Source organism: Rhincodon typus, chromosome 29, assembly GCF_021869965.1.
Source record: "Rhincodon typus isolate 14 chromosome 29, sRhiTyp1.1, whole genome shotgun sequence".
Classification (NCBI taxonomy): Eukaryota; Metazoa; Chordata; class Chondrichthyes; order Orectolobiformes; family Rhincodontidae; genus Rhincodon; species Rhincodon typus.
Genome location: NC_063360.1, coordinates 312,723 through 328,044, shown reverse-complemented (window position 1 = coordinate 328,044; position 15,322 = coordinate 312,723). Strand labels below are relative to the sequence as shown.

General features: G+C 43.9%; 1 protein-coding gene across 1 annotated transcript; it reads left to right on the top strand.

Annotated features, from left to right (window-relative positions):
* Window positions 1-1,850: 1,850 nt before the first annotated feature.
* Window positions 1,851-5,113, top strand: LOC109920073 (zinc finger protein 229-like). Its single transcript, XM_048613870.1, has 2 exons — window positions 1,851-1,984; window positions 3,552-5,113. Exons 1-2 carry the CDS (start codon window positions 1,851-1,853, stop codon window positions 4,951-4,953), a joined length of 1,536 nt encoding a protein of 511 aa, XP_048469827.1. The 3' UTR covers window positions 4,954-5,113.
* Window positions 5,114-15,322: the final 10,209 nt, after the last annotated feature.

Here is a 15,322-nt window from a genome sequence, read left to right as displayed (position 1 = left end):
CTTCAATGTGCAAGACAATTCTGAATCCAAGTGGCCAAGACACCATGGATCCCATGCATCTTAATCTTCTTGATGAGCCTACCATGAGGGACCTTGTCAAAAGCCTTACTAAAATGCATGTAAACAACATCCTCTGCTGTATCCTCATTAATCACCCTCATCACCTCCTCAAAAAAATCAATCAAGTTAGTAACACATGTTCAGCCCCGCACAAAGTCATGCTGACTGTCCCGAATTTAGGTCCATGCTTTTCTAAATGTGTGTAAATCCTAGCCCTAATAATTTTCTCCAGTAGCTTCCCAACCAATTATGTGAGACTCACTAGTCTATAATTTCCTGGATTATCCCTATTTCCCTTCTTGAACAATATTAGCTACTCGCCAGTCCTCAGGGACCTCTCCAGTGGCTAGAGAGGATACAAAGATCTTGGTCAAGGCCCCAGTAATCTCCTCTCTTGCCTCTCTCAATAACCTGGGGTAGATCTCATCGGGCGCTGGGGACTTATTTGCCTTAATGCTCTTCAAGAGACCTAACACCATTTATTTCTTGATCTCAAAATGTCCTAGCATATTAGCACATCCTTTTCCTTGGTGAATATCGATGCAAAGTATGAGATGTTCCAGCCCAGGCAACATCCTGGTGACTCTCCTCTGCACCCTTGCTAATGCAATTTCATCCTTTGTGTAATAACCAGAAATATACACAATACTCCAGCTGTGGCCTAGAGTCTTATACGGTTCCATTATAACCTCTTTGCTCTTGTATTCAATGCCTTGACTAATAAAGGCATTTGTCTTGTGTACCACCTTATCCACCTATCTGTTACCCTTAAAGTTCTGTGAACATGCAGACCAAAGTCCCATGATTCTTTGTACTACCCAGCATCCTATCATTCAACATTTACTCTACTGCCTTGTTAGTCCCAAAATGCATCACCTCACAGCTTCTCCTCTCCTCCCTATCAGCATTCTGAAGGGACCATTTACAGTGTTAAAATGGTTCTCTCCCTGATCACCCCAAACATCCTGTCCCCTTCCCATGAAAATGCAGATGGATCACTTGACCCTTTACCTACACCTTTTCTATTTCCAAGGCCCCACACACATCTTCCAGATGACAGTGATTTTCTTGTACTTCCTTCAATCTATTGTATTCACTGTTCATAATGTGCTCTTTAAACTGGGGAGAACAAATGCTGTTTGGGATTACAGAATATTTCCATTCAGTTTGCAAGCAGCTTCTTGTGGTCTATCATTTTAATCCTGACACTGACCTCTCTGGACTTGGGCACTGTTCTGGTCAAGTTCAGCATTAGCTTGAGGGAGCTCACCTCATCTTTGGATTTGGCCTTCTGGACTCAACATTGAGTTCGTGATATTCGACCATCGTGTATTTTTGTTTCCTTTCCTTTGCATATTTCTCCCATTTGCTTTTTCAGACAATAGCACACTTGCTTCAGGCAGGTGATTCTGATGAAAGGGTCACTGGACTTGAAACATTAACTCTGATTCCTCTCCACAGATGCTGCCAGACCTCCAGCAACCTCTATTTCTGTACCATTCCCTTTGGTCCGGGAGGGTGAACCCGTGTGCCATTCAGTCTCTCACTGGCGCCCTATACTTCCCTTGTCACCACAACCCCTCCCTTTTGGTCCAAACTTCTCTGATCTCCATACTGAATTCTGTTGAAAGGTCTCAGAACTGACATACCGAGCGCTACCTCCCGCCTTCGCACCAGCTGCAAAACGTTGCGTGGCTCCACTTCAGCATGCCACTCTGATTGACAGCTGCCTACACCAATGGGACACGAATTCAGGGGCGGGCGACGACGTACTCACGGACCAGCAGTAAATGGGAGCAGGGAGGAGGCGGGACCTACGCCTGGCCCAGCCCCCACGCTTTGTCTTTGTTCCCGGGCCCCGAGGATTTCTAATGAGGGGAAGGTCGTCCGATGTCAAGAGAATACAGGAATTTCTAAATTCAGGGTAAAACTGCGAACTGAAGACAAAGAAACAATGAGTGAGACCGGGGGTGGGGAGGGTGGAATTAGGGTCTGGAAGCCGAGACACCATTCAGGCGTGGGGTCTACAAACCGAGATTATGTTGACGGGCTGGGTCGGGAATGGGGTGTCTATAGAAAGTGAGAGCCTGCGGGCGGGGGGCTTCTAGAAACCGAGATCCTGTGGAAGGAACCGAGACCCCTTGGGGAGGGGTTTCTAGAAACGGGGACTTTCAGGGGGGTCTGTGTGTGTGTGTGTCTATCGGAGACAGGGATGGTCAGGGGAAAGGGTCCAGAGGATACTGACTGCGAGCGGCGACTGCGTCTATAGATAGGATCTGTCCGCTTAACGTTGTGACATATTGAGAGAATGGACTCTCTCTGAAACAATGTTTTCATCCCCTTTACCTTTGCGAATTGGCTTGCTGTCATTAAGGACCCATCCGGAATTTCTTTCCCTTTCCGAACTGCAGAAGAGAAACCTGCATTTACATGTAGAGATTACACAGCGTGGAGCTGGAGGCACACAGCAGGCCAGGCAACATCAGAGGAGCAGAAAAGTTGACATTTCAGGTCAGAAACGAAGAAGGGTCCCAACCCGAAACGTCAGCTTTCCTGCTCTTCTGATGTTACCTGGCCTGCTGGGTTCCTCCAGCTCCACACTGCATTGTCACTGACTCCAGCATCTGCAGTTCTTGCTATCTCTGATCTGCATTTACATAGCGCGATTCACACATCAGGATGTCCCTAACCACTTTAAAATAAATTTAGTTCTATTGAAATGTAATTAAGTTTGAAGGAAATATCGCAGAATTTTGAGTTCACAGCAACTTCACACAAATAATATTGTGATAATGACCAGATAATCTGCTTCTGTGATGAGAGATGCGTAAATATTGTCCATGTCCCTTCAGAGTGCATCTGTACAATGAGAAATTTTTCATCCACCTGAGAGGCTAGATAAGACCTACCATTAATGTCTCATGTGAGCAATGGGACCTCTGATGGTGCAGAACTCCCTTAGTACTGCACTGGATTGACAGTCTAAACTGATGGACTCAAGTGGGACTTGAGCCTATAACCTTCTGAGTCAGAGGTAAGGAGCTACTCTAGTCCTTTTTCACCCCAAAACCAGATCAGGCGATCCTGTGGTTCACATTCCAGCCCACAACAAAAGTGGCTGAGTTAAATAAAGAAAGAGGAAATGACAAGAGTTCCTGCATCCTAAAAGTAAACCAAACTGGAAAGTGCCACATGCTGTCTGAAGTCAAATATTCAGACTTTAGTGACAGTCACACTTTATGCGTGAAGCATGGTATGAAGCAGTGTTTCGGCAGCTTTACCTGGCCAGAATCAATGCCTTTTAGGAGAGAATGGTAATGTAATAGCAGTTGGATTGAAGAGGGCTGATTCCAAATTGAATTGATGCCAGCAGGAGGCACAGTTTGTGGTGCAGAGGATTTACAGCCCTGCAGGGATATACAGGAGATAACTTGAACTGTGTTCTGAATTTCTATGTTTGCAATACTGACATTTATAATTTACTTTTACAGGCTATTAGAAATGGAGGATTTACAGATGGGACAGTCATACCTTACACCATGTCCAGATCTGCTAAATTTGCTCGATTCGCCAGGAATTGAAGCTCATCAGCCTTTGAATGTGGTAGGGAAACACCTAATTCAGAAAGGGGACAAACCATTTGTGTGTTCAATGTGTGGTCGAACCTTCAGCCGCTCATTCAATCTGGAGAGACACAAGCGAAACCACACAGGGGAGCAGCCCTATAAATGTGATGACTGTGGGAAGGGGTTTAGTTATCCTTCTGAATTGGAAACTCATCGACGTAGCCATACTGGGGAGAAACCATTTGCCTGCTCTCTGTGTGGCAAGCGATTTAGTCAGTTGTCCAGTCTACAGACACATCAGGGAGTTCATGCGGCTGAGAAGCCATTCATTTGTTCAGTGTGTGGGAAGGGCTTTATTAGGCCAGCTTATCTTGAAATCCATAGACGCACTCACACTGGAGAGAGGCCTTTCACCTGCTCTGTGTGCGGGAAGGGCTTCACTCAGTCTTCTCACCTGATGACACACCAGCGAGTTCACACTGGGGAGAAGCCATTCTCCTGCTCTGTCTGCATGAAACGATTTACTCAGTTATCAAGCCTGTTGGCACACCAAAGGGTTCACACAGGAGAGAGGCCATTCACCTGCTCAGAATGTGGAAAGGGATTCAAGACTTTTCCTAGGCTCGAAACTCATCAACGGAGCCACACTATGCAGAAACCAGTTATCTGCTCAGTGTGTGGGAAGGGATTTAACTGCCCAGCTCATCTTGAAATCCATCAACGCAGTCACACTGGAGAGAGGCCTTTTAGCTGCTCTGTGTGTGAAAAGAGGTTCATTTGTTCATCCCATTTGATGAAACATCAACGCATTCATACCGGGGAGAGACCGTTCAGCTGCGCAGTGTGTAGAAAGAGATTCAATTGTGCATCCTATCTAGAAATTCATCGACGCAGTCACACTGGGGAGAGACCGTTCAGCTGTTCCGTTTGTGGCAAAGGATTCACTTGCTCCTCAAACTTGCTGACACACCAACGAGTTCACACTGGAGAGGGCCCGTTTACCTGCTCCTTGTGTGGTAAGGGTTTCAAGACCCTGCCCAAGCTTGAAACTCATCGACATGTTCACACTGGGGAGAGACCATTCACCTGCTCTGTCTGTGGGAAGCAATTCAATTATCCATCCCAGCTGGAAACTCATCGACGCAGTCACACTGGGGAGAGGCCATTCACTTGTTCTGTGTGTGCAAAGGGATTCACTCGATCATACCATCTGCTCATACACCAGCGAGTTCACTCTGGAGAGAGACCATTTAAGTGTTCTGTTTGTGGGAAAGGATTCACTTGTTCACCTGACCTGCTGAGACACCAGCGAGCTCATGTTTTATGATACTGAGTGGTTTTAAAGGCTGTTCCTTTGAATAACAATGAGGACTGAACCATGTTCACTCTGGCAGTGAGGATTTATTTCTGCTGCTGTGAGTAACACATAGAATTGGGCTGCATTTCAATATTCTTAATCTAAGTCCAATAAATCTCTTTGTTTTAAAGATAGTGTGTGTTGAGTTTTCTTTTAAAAAAAGACAGTTTATAGTGTTCGTATAAGAGCCACTGTTCCAGACCTTTCCACAGGTCAAAGTATAAACCTCAATTTTCACTTTTTAAAATCAGAAACAGCGCTAACTACTGTTGGCAGATAACTCCTACTTATTTGAGTACTAAACAAAATAATCTTCCTTGACCATAAAAAAAGAATGACCTGATCTGGATACTGATAGATAATTGAGGGCCTCAAATGTTCCTCTTCCCATATCGTTCAGCAATTCCTTCAGCACAGGAATGCTATATAAAAACCATCTGAATGCAACATCAAGTGATAAAGACAAAGACTAACCCAGCAATACAGCAAAAAAGAAAAAAGAGCAAAAAGAACACGATGGTGTTGGAGGTCATGATTGAAAGTTGTTGAACTTGGAGTTGAGTCCAGAAGGCTGTACAGTGCTGAGTTGAAACTTGTTTGTTGAACTTGTGTTGAGCATGCATTTAACTACTGAAGCTCTGCAAATATAATTTCACTGCTCCAAAAGCAATGTAGTCTTGTACAGTTAAAAAACATGCACCATCTGAAGTTGCAAAAATCTGGTACTTCAATGATGTAACAGACTCCCAAATTCCATTTCAGAACGATGTGGTCCCTTAAAACAAGGGGAAGAAAAACACAACAGAAAAATAACAAAACATGAAGTCTATGTATTTGTCTGATAGTCTTTGCAGGATCAGCATCTTTTATTGGTCAAAAACTGTTAGAATTGTCCAGTCACCCACTATTCCTCAAGTTCTATTTAAATACATAATGTGATGCAGACCATGTGATTCAAATATATTTATAATGTCATTTATACTAAGTTTGGTTTTTTAGTTTTAGAGTTAGTGACAAGTAGATTTTCTGTGTATTTGAAGTTAATTAATTTGTAAATAATTTTGTAGCTGTGATGATCTCTTTCAAAACAGTTTTTGAGGCCTTGCTTTAGCATTAATGGGTTTTTGCATACATTGTCAGGGCTTTATGATTAAGAGAAAACATGCTTCAGTTTAGGTCAGCTTTAGAGAAATACCTATAGCTTAGTTCTTTTTCTAGTTGTGTCATGAGTTTTGAGCAATCCTGTGAAGTCCTTCAGTGAAAATGATAGTGTAGACTAGTGTTCTTGAGAAGGGAAGTTAGATTACTTTAGAGTAACAACTTAATGTTCATCTCAGACCAGAAGAATGCGATTAAACGCTGAGAAGGTTCTTGAAGCTGAATACATTTCAGCTTGTGCATGAATAACTTCAGGAAAAAGCTATTTGCTGTTCCTGTTTATGAATTAAAGTAACAAGTGACTTGGAATTATCAGGATGTCAGAGACAGGAACTCTGGTGTGAGTACTAGATGTGTGCAGGTTTAAGGGGTTTCGGTACAAAAGATGTTTTTCTTTTCAATTGATAAAGAAATATTTTGGGATTATTCTTTTAAAAATCTTTGAATTTGTGTTACAGTTACATAGTTTGATTTATTCTATTTTGATTTTCATATTCTTTTGTTAACTGTTCTATTGTTATAGTAAAATCTGCAGCATTGAAGGCTTATTCAGAAGTCACATGACAGCAGCTTATAGTCCAACAGGTTTATTTGAAACTACAAGCTTTTGATTTCAGAGCACTGCTCCTTCATCAGGTGATGAAGGACTTCATCTGAAGAAGGAGCAGTACTCTGAAAGCTTGTGATATCAAATAAGCCTGCTGGACTATAGCCTGGTGTTGTGTGACTTCTGACTTTGTCTACCTCAGTCCAACACTGGTACCTCCACATGAAGGCTTATGTTTCAGTGAGACAACACTTTATTAGTAAAAACAAAATAAGATTTATGAAGTCACATGTCAGTCTGGGATCAGTCTTGTCCCCAAATAACATCAGCTGGGATTACAACAATGGAGACACAATTCATTTTAATTCATTTTAGTATTATTCCTATAAAGAATTTGGCAACCTAGGTGACCCACTGGAGATTTTGCAACATAAATAATGAATTCCTTGGGAATCTATCATTCCAAGCTAAATTCAATGAGATTGCTTGCAGTGTGAGGGAGAGCTTTTAAAACCAGTATATAGAAGGTGCTACAAGAAATGAGGCTGTCCTGGACTTAATTTTAGGTAAGGAAGTTGGGCAAATGGTTGAAGTATCAGAGAGGGAGCATTTTGCATACACCGATCATAACTCTGTTAGATTTAAGATTGTTATGGAATAGGACAAGGATGGGTCTGAAATAACAGGCTGATTTTTATAAGGTCAGGTGTGATTTAGCTAGAGTGAAAGCCAATATGATTAGTTAAATCTGTGTCAGAAGCATTCAAGAAGGAAATAGAGTACAGGACCAACGTGTTTCAATAATGATAAAGAGTGGGACTAACAAATCCTGTAAACCCTATACATTAAGAGATACACAGGATTGGATAAAATGATAAGTGGAGGTATATGGCAGATACTGAGGGCTCCAAACAGTGGAAGTTCTAGAGGAGTACAGAATGTGCATGGGGAAACTTAAAAAGGAAATCAGGAGAGCAAAAAGGGGGCATGAAAAAATAGTGGCAGGTAAAATGAAGGAAAATACTAAGTTATTTTACAAATGCATTATGAATGGAATGTCAAGGGAAAGAGTAGGTTATATTAAAGGCTACAGTGGTAACTTTTGCGTGGAGTCCAGAGGATATAGGTAGTGTTCTCAATGAATACTCTATGTCAGAGTTCATTTATGAGAGGGAAAATGTGGGTATATAATTCAGAGAGGAGTCTGATATGTTTGAAGAAGTTAGCATAGACAGAGAGTGGTCTGGCAGGCTTAAAAGTAAATAAATCCCCAGGGCCCTCTGAAATGTATCACAGGTTGTTGAGTAAGGCAAGGAGAAAATAGCAGGGACAATAGCTTTCAATTCCCTGCTGGCCACAGGAGAGATGCTGACCAGGCAGCATTTATTGCCCATACCAAATTGCCCAAGGGTAGTTAAGAGTCAACCACATTGCTGTGGGTCTGGAGTCACATGTAGGCCAGACCAGGCAAGGATGGCAGTTTCCTTCCCTAAAGGACATTAGTGAACCAGATGGGTTTTTTCTGACAATCAACAATGGATTCACGGTCATCATTAGATTCTTAATTCCAGATATTTATTGAACTCAAATTCCATCATCTGCCATGGCGGGATTCAAACCCTGGTCCCCAGAACATTATCTGGGTCTCCGGATTAACAGTGCAGTGATAAAACCAATAGGCCATTGCCTCCACCATACAGCAACACTCCAACAACACTCAAGAATCTCGACAGCATCCAAACAAAGCAGCCTGATCTAATGCCTTTAGCATTCACTCCCTCCACCAATACTGCATAGTTATCATCTACAAAGTTTACTACAGCATTTCATCATGCCTGTAGTTTCCTGGTTTATCTCATGCTCCATTCTTGTAAAATATCTTAGGATTTTCCTTTATTTTACGTGCCAATATTCATTCATTCCTCTTTTTGCTCTCCTGATTTACTTTTTAAGTTTCCCCTTGCACCTTCTGTACACCTCATAGCTTTCTGCTGTTTTGAGTCCTTGATATCCACCATAAGCCTCTGTTTTCCTTTTTACTCAATCTTGAACATCCTTTAAATCCAGGGTTCACAGAATTTGTTGGTCCCACCCTTTATTTAACATGTATATGTTGGCCTAATTTCTTATTCCCTGCTTACTTCTTGGATGCGCCCCACTGCTATTCTGACACAAATGTACTTGATCTTATTAAAATTCACCTTACCACCGGTAACATCTTGGGGAAACTTAAAAAGAAACACCTTGTGTTACCTGGTTTAGAATTTTGATTTCAGGCCAATCCTTGTCCATTTCCAATAGTCAGGAATCTACCTGAGTTATGATCGTTGTCTCCAAAATGATATGATACTGATACTTCGACCCCTTACCTAAAATTAAGTTCAGGACCACACCAACGCTCGTAGGGCCATCCACATAGGAGTTTAAAAAGCTGTTCTGGATGCATTTTAAGAATTCTACTCCGTCTAAACCTAAGCTAGGGAATTTGAAATTGCTTTTAAACTTGTGATCCAGAAGCTGCTGCTCCCCTAGCCAAGCTGTTCCAGTACAGTTATAAGACTTGTATCTACCCAACTACATGGAAAGTTGCCTAGGTATGTCCTGTACATAAAAAGCAGGACAAATCCAATCCGGTCAATTACTGCCCCATCAGTCTACTCTTGATCATTAGTGAAGTGATGGAAAGTATCATCAACAGTGCTATCAAGCAGCACCTGCTCAGCAGTAACTTGCTCAGTGATGTCCAATGGGGTTCCGCCAATGGCCACTCAGCTCCTGACCTCATTATGGCCTTGGTTCAAACATGGACAAAAGAGCTGAATTCCAGAGGTGAAGTAAGAGTGATAGCCCTTGACATCAAGGCTGCATTCGAACAAGTGTGGCATCAAGGAGCCCTAGCAAAACTGGAATCAATGGGTGTTGGGGGCAAACTCTCCAGTTGTTGGAGTCCTACCTGAAACATAGGAAGGTGGTCACGGTTGTCGGAGATCAGTGATCTTAGCTCCAGGACATCTCTGTGGGAGCCCAATAAGTGTGAAGCTGGAAAAGCACAGCAGGTCTGACAGTATCCGAGGAGCAGGTAAGTCAATGTTTCGGGCCGTACCCTTTGTCAGGACTGGGGAGAGGGAGGGGAGCCCAGAAATAAATAGAGGGAGGAGGGTGGGGCTGGGGTAGGGGTAGGTGTGATGGAGATAGGTGGATGTAGGTAGGGGGCTATTGTGATTGGTCAGTGGGAAGGATGGAGAGGATAGGTGAGTTGGAAGAAAGACAGGTTGGAGGAGGAGAGATTTTGATGCTGGTGAGGTCAATATTCAGGCCATTGGGCTGTAAGCTCCCAAGGTGAAATATGAGGTGTTATTCCTCCAGTTTACGTTTGGCCTCACTTTAACAGTGGAGGAGGCCAAGAATGGACATGTCACCAGGGAGTGGGGGCATTGGGAGTTAAAGTGGATGGTAACTGGAAAGTCAGGTTGGTTGATGCATGCAGAGCGCAGGTGCTCCACAAATCCATCCCCGAGTCTGTGTTTGGTCTGCCCAATATACAGGAGACCACATCGGGAGCAATGGATACAGTAGATGAGGTTAAAGAAGTGCAGGTGAATCTCTGCCAGATTTGGAAGGATTCATTCCAAATTCGTTCCAATCATTCCAATCACCTATCCACCTTTCCCACTGGCCAAACACAATATCGCCTTTCCTACATTCACCTATCTCCATCTCACCTGCCCTCCCTCCAGCCCCACCCCGTCCCTCTTTTTATTTCTGGGCTCCCTTCCCCCTCCCCAGTCCTGACGTAGGACTTCGGCCTGAAACGTTGACTTCCCTGCTCCTCAGATGCTGTCTGACCAGCTGTGCTTTGCCAGCTCCACATTTATTGACTCTAACTTCCAGTATCTGCAGCCCAAACTGTCTCCACATTTCTGCAGCAGTTCCTCAGGGTAGGGTCCTAGGGCCAACCATCTTCAGCTGCTTCATCAATGACCTTTCCTCTATCATAAGGTCAGAAGAGGGGATGTTTGCCAATGATAGCACAATGTTCAACACCATTCATGACTCCTCAGATACTGATGTATCAAATGCAACAAGATCTGGACAATATCCAATCTTGGACTGACAAGTGGAAAGTAACATTTGTGCCACACAAATGCCAGGCTATGACCATCTCCAATAAGAGCCAATCTAACCACCGCCCCTTGACATTCAACAGTGTTACCATCACTGAATCCCCCACTATCAACATCCTGGGGGTTATCATTGACCAGAAATGCAACTGGACTCAGCACATAAACACAGTGGCTACAAGAGGGGCGGCACAGTGGCTCAGTGGCTCAGTGGTTAGCACTGCTGCCTCACAGCGCCAGGGACCCAGGATCAATTCCAGTCTCGGGTGACTGTCTGTGTGGAGTTTGCACATTCTCCTGTGTCTGCATGGGTTTTCTCCGGGTGCTCCGGTTTCCTCCTACAGTCCAAAGATGTGCTGGTTAGGTGGATTGGCCATGCTAAATTGCCTGTAGTGTTCAGGGATGTGTAGATTAGGTGGGTTACTAGGGGATGGGTCTGGGTGGGATGCTCTGAGGTTCGGTGTGGACTTGTTGGGCCGAAGGGCCTGTTTCCACACAGTAGGGATTCTATTCTGTGGAAGAACAGGTCAGAGTCTAGGAATACTGCGATGAGTAACTCACCTCCTGACTCCTCAAAGCCTGTCCACCGCCTACAAGGCACGAGTCAGGAGTGCGATGGAATACTCCCCACTTGCCTGGATGAATGCAGTGCCAGCAATACCCAAGAAGCTTGGCACCACCTAGGACAAGCACCCCGCTTGATTGGCACCACATCCACAAGCATTCACTCCCTCCACAACCGACATTCCGTAGCAGCAGTGTGTGTGATCTACAAGATGCACTGCAGAAATTCATCAAAGATCCTCAGACAGCACCTTCCAAACCCACGACCACTTCCATCTAGAAGGACAAAGTAGATATATGGGAACTCCACCACCTCCAAGCCACTCACCATCCTGACTTGGAAATATATTGCTGTTCCTTCGCTGTCGCTGGGTCAAAATCCTGGAATTCCCTCGCTAATGGCATTGTGGGTCAACCCACAGCAGGTGGACTGCTGCAGTTCAAGAAGGCAGGTCACCACCACCTTCTTAAGGCCAATAAATGCTGGCCAGCCAGCGACACCCACATCCCACAAATGAATAAAGTAAACAAAAACGCCTACATGTCTGCTGTTCTATTTCTCTTGCCCTGTTAGGGGGCCTTTAGTATGCTTTCAGCAATTGATTGCTCTTTTTCAGTTTTTAGGTTCTACCCATAAGTCATCTTTTGAGGACCCTTCTAAAGTTTATCCCTCTCCACCTTCTCCTGGAGAAAAAGGCCTGAACTGTCTCAGCCATCACCACCTTCCTCTGACTGGCTAAGCTCATTCTCACTTTGAACAGCTTCACCTTTAACTGTTCTTACTTTCTTCAGGTTAAAAGTGTGGCATGGATACCCACATGAGTCCCAGTTATGCCTGTCCCCTTGTCGGGTATGTGGAACATTCCTTGTTCCAATCCTACTTGGGACCCTCTCCACAACTCTTTCTCTGGTACATCAATTACATCATAGGTGCTGCTTCCCTTTCTCATCCGTGGAAAAAATGATCAATTTCACTTCCAATTTTCACCCTGCTCTCACCTTCACCTGGTCCACCTCTGACTTCCCCTTTACCTTCTTCAACATTTCTGTCTCCGTTCCTGGGGATAAACTGGCCACCAATATTAGTTATAAACTCATCAACTCCCACAGTTACCTGAACTATACATCCTCACACCCTTCTTCTTGTAATAACTCCATTCCATTCTTCCAGTTTCTTCATCTCTGTCACATCTGTTTCAATGATACCACCTTCTGCAGGGGGGGCTTCAGAAATATCCATCTTTTTCCTCAACCGGGGATTCCACCACCAGTTGTTGATAGGGTCCTCAGCAGTGTCCAACCCATTTCCTGCACATTTGCCCTCATCCCTTGGCTTCCATGGCAATGATAGGGTCCACTTTGGTCCTCACTTTCCACCCCACTTGCATCCACATCCAAAGAATCATAAGCCACCATTTCCATCACCTCTAGTGGGATGCCACCACCGGTTACATATTTCTGTCCCTCCCTTGTCAGCATCCCACAGTGACCGTTCGCTGTGGGACACCCTGGTTCACTCTTCCTCTACTCCAAATACCTCCCCACACCCCCACATTACCTCCCATACAATCAAAGAAGGAGCAGCAGTGCCTGTTTACTTCCTTCGCCCTCGCTATCCAAGGCTTCAGACACACCTTCCAGGTGAAGCAGGACTTACATGCACTTCATTCAATTTAGTCTACTGTATTTACTGCTCACAATGTGGCCTCCTCTAACTAGGGAGACAAAACACAGAATGGCAGCTGTTTTGTGGAAAATTTCATCTGCAAAGCTTCCAGTTGCTTGTCACTTTAACATATCACCATGTTCCCTGTCTTGGACTTGCTATATTGCTCCAATGAAGCTCAGTGCAAGCTGGAAGAGCAACATCTTATTTTCTGTGGGCACCTTTAGCCTTCGGACTCAATATTGAGTTCAATAAATGTTAGAATCTGACCACTTTCATCTATGTCCTTTAACCACCCCGACACCACTCACCCTGTCATGACATGGGCTGCTTTCAGTACAGCCAACTTATTTTCACCTAATTATGGTCCCCAATATCAGCTTTTCTTTCTCACTGTCCCACATTAAACATCCCTTAGTCTACCTAAGATAACAAGGTGTAAAGCTGGATGAACACAGCAGGCCAAGCAGCATCAGAGGAGCAGGAAAGCTGACGTTTCAGGTCTGGACCCTTCTTCAGAAAATATCAGCTTTCCTGCTCCTCTGATGCTGCTTGGCCTGCTGTGTTCATCCAGCTCTACACCTTGTTATCTCAGACTCTCCAGCATCAGCAGTTCTTACTATCTCTTAGTCTACCTAACTGTCTTTGCTCTCTCTGGGCTCCATCTCCACCTATCTGCTCCCCTCACCCTAAATCCCTGTCTTCAGCATATACACCATCCTTTCCTAGCTATTATTAGTTCTGAAGAAGTGTCACTGGACTCAAAATGTTAACTCTGCTTTCTCTCCACAGATGCTGCCAGACCTCCTGAGTTTCTCCAGCAATTTTTGTTTTGGTTTAGATTTCCAGCATCCACAGTTCTTTGTCTTAGAGTATGCTAGAATTGATTCCCTGATCAATATTGCATCACCTCCTTCTCTTTTACATCATTCTCTGACTTGCTTGATAACCCTGTGTCCTGAATATTGAGCTGCCATCCCAGCTCTTCTCTCAACCATGTTTTCATCAAATAAGTGGAGCTGCAGGACAAAAATCTTAAAATTCAATCCAAAATCATGTACAAAATGACGACTTCTCTTTACAAAAAAAAAATCACTGTTTCCTATGATAATCCGTAATAGAAGTTAAATTATTCAATCAAGTGAAACGTGACTGGTGAGAATAAACAGTTCAGTTGTCATTAGCTTCAAGCTTAATGTTGTTCCCAAATTTTGCATAGAGCTGGACTTTGTGACAACATTGACATCATATGCCCATGTTTTAATCTGTGCCCTCAAAAGCATCTGCCTTATTTGCAGACGCCTAGCTTTAAAATAAATACCATCCAACCTTACCAAACTCACTTGTACTTTAACTGGCCTATAATTTCTGTGTCTCCTTGATTCCGTTGCGATCTCTTCTAAATTTGGCCATTCAGCTTGCACCACTGAACATTCTATGTGGACTCCCCATCCCCGAACAAGTTAGTTTAAACTCTCCCTAACTGCAATAGCAAACCTCCCAAAAGGATGCTGATCCCATTCCAGTCTAGGTGCAACCTGTCTGCCTCATACAGGTCCCATCACCCCCAAAAATGGTTCTAACATCCCAGAACTCTAAAGTCCTCCCTCTTGCACCATCTCTCCAACCACATATTTATCTGCACTAGTCTATTTCTATATGTCTTGTACATAGCATTGGAAGTGGTCAAGTCCCTATCTACCTAAATTCAGCTTTCATCTGTTTTTCTACATATGTCATTGGTACCAATACATGCCATGATCTCTGCCTATTTACCCTCCCACTTCAGAACATCCTGTAGCTGTTCAATAACATTGCTGAACCTGGCACCAGGGAGGGAACATACCATCCTGGAGTCTCTTTGGCAACTGCAGAAATAGATGTCTATTCTCCTTGCCATCGAATCCCCTACCACTATAGCCCTGCTATTCTTCCTCCCTTCTTGTGCAGCATGGTGCCATGAAGTTGGCTTCCACTGCTTTTCCTTGCACAGCCATCTCTCTCAACAGTTTCCAAACTGGTAAAACTATTAGAAAGCAGGATGACTACAGGCACCTCCTGCACTACTTGCCTTCCTCTAATCTGCCTGGTCACCCATGCTCTTTCTGCTTGTTCAGTCTTCATCTGTGGTGTGACCACATTACTTCACATGCATCCATTAGGAAGTCATCCATCAAACTGGACTCCCTCCTAATGGACCACCACCCATTCCTCATCAGCTGATATTTGAGGTGGTGTCCATTTCCTTATTAATACTTTGTCTTTCAAATAATAGCACCCAGG

What these genes read in the sequence shown, in the direction of transcription:
- LOC109920073 (XM_048613870.1), top strand. Translation starts at nt 1,851, where the DNA reads ATGGGAGCAGGGAGGAGGCGGGACCTACGCCTGGCCCAGCCCCCACGC. An exon ending in CAGGAATTTCTAAATTCAGG is followed by an intron (nt 1,985 to 3,551) that starts GTAAAACTGCGA and finishes TTACTTTTACAG; the next exon opens with GCTATTAGAAATGGAGGATT.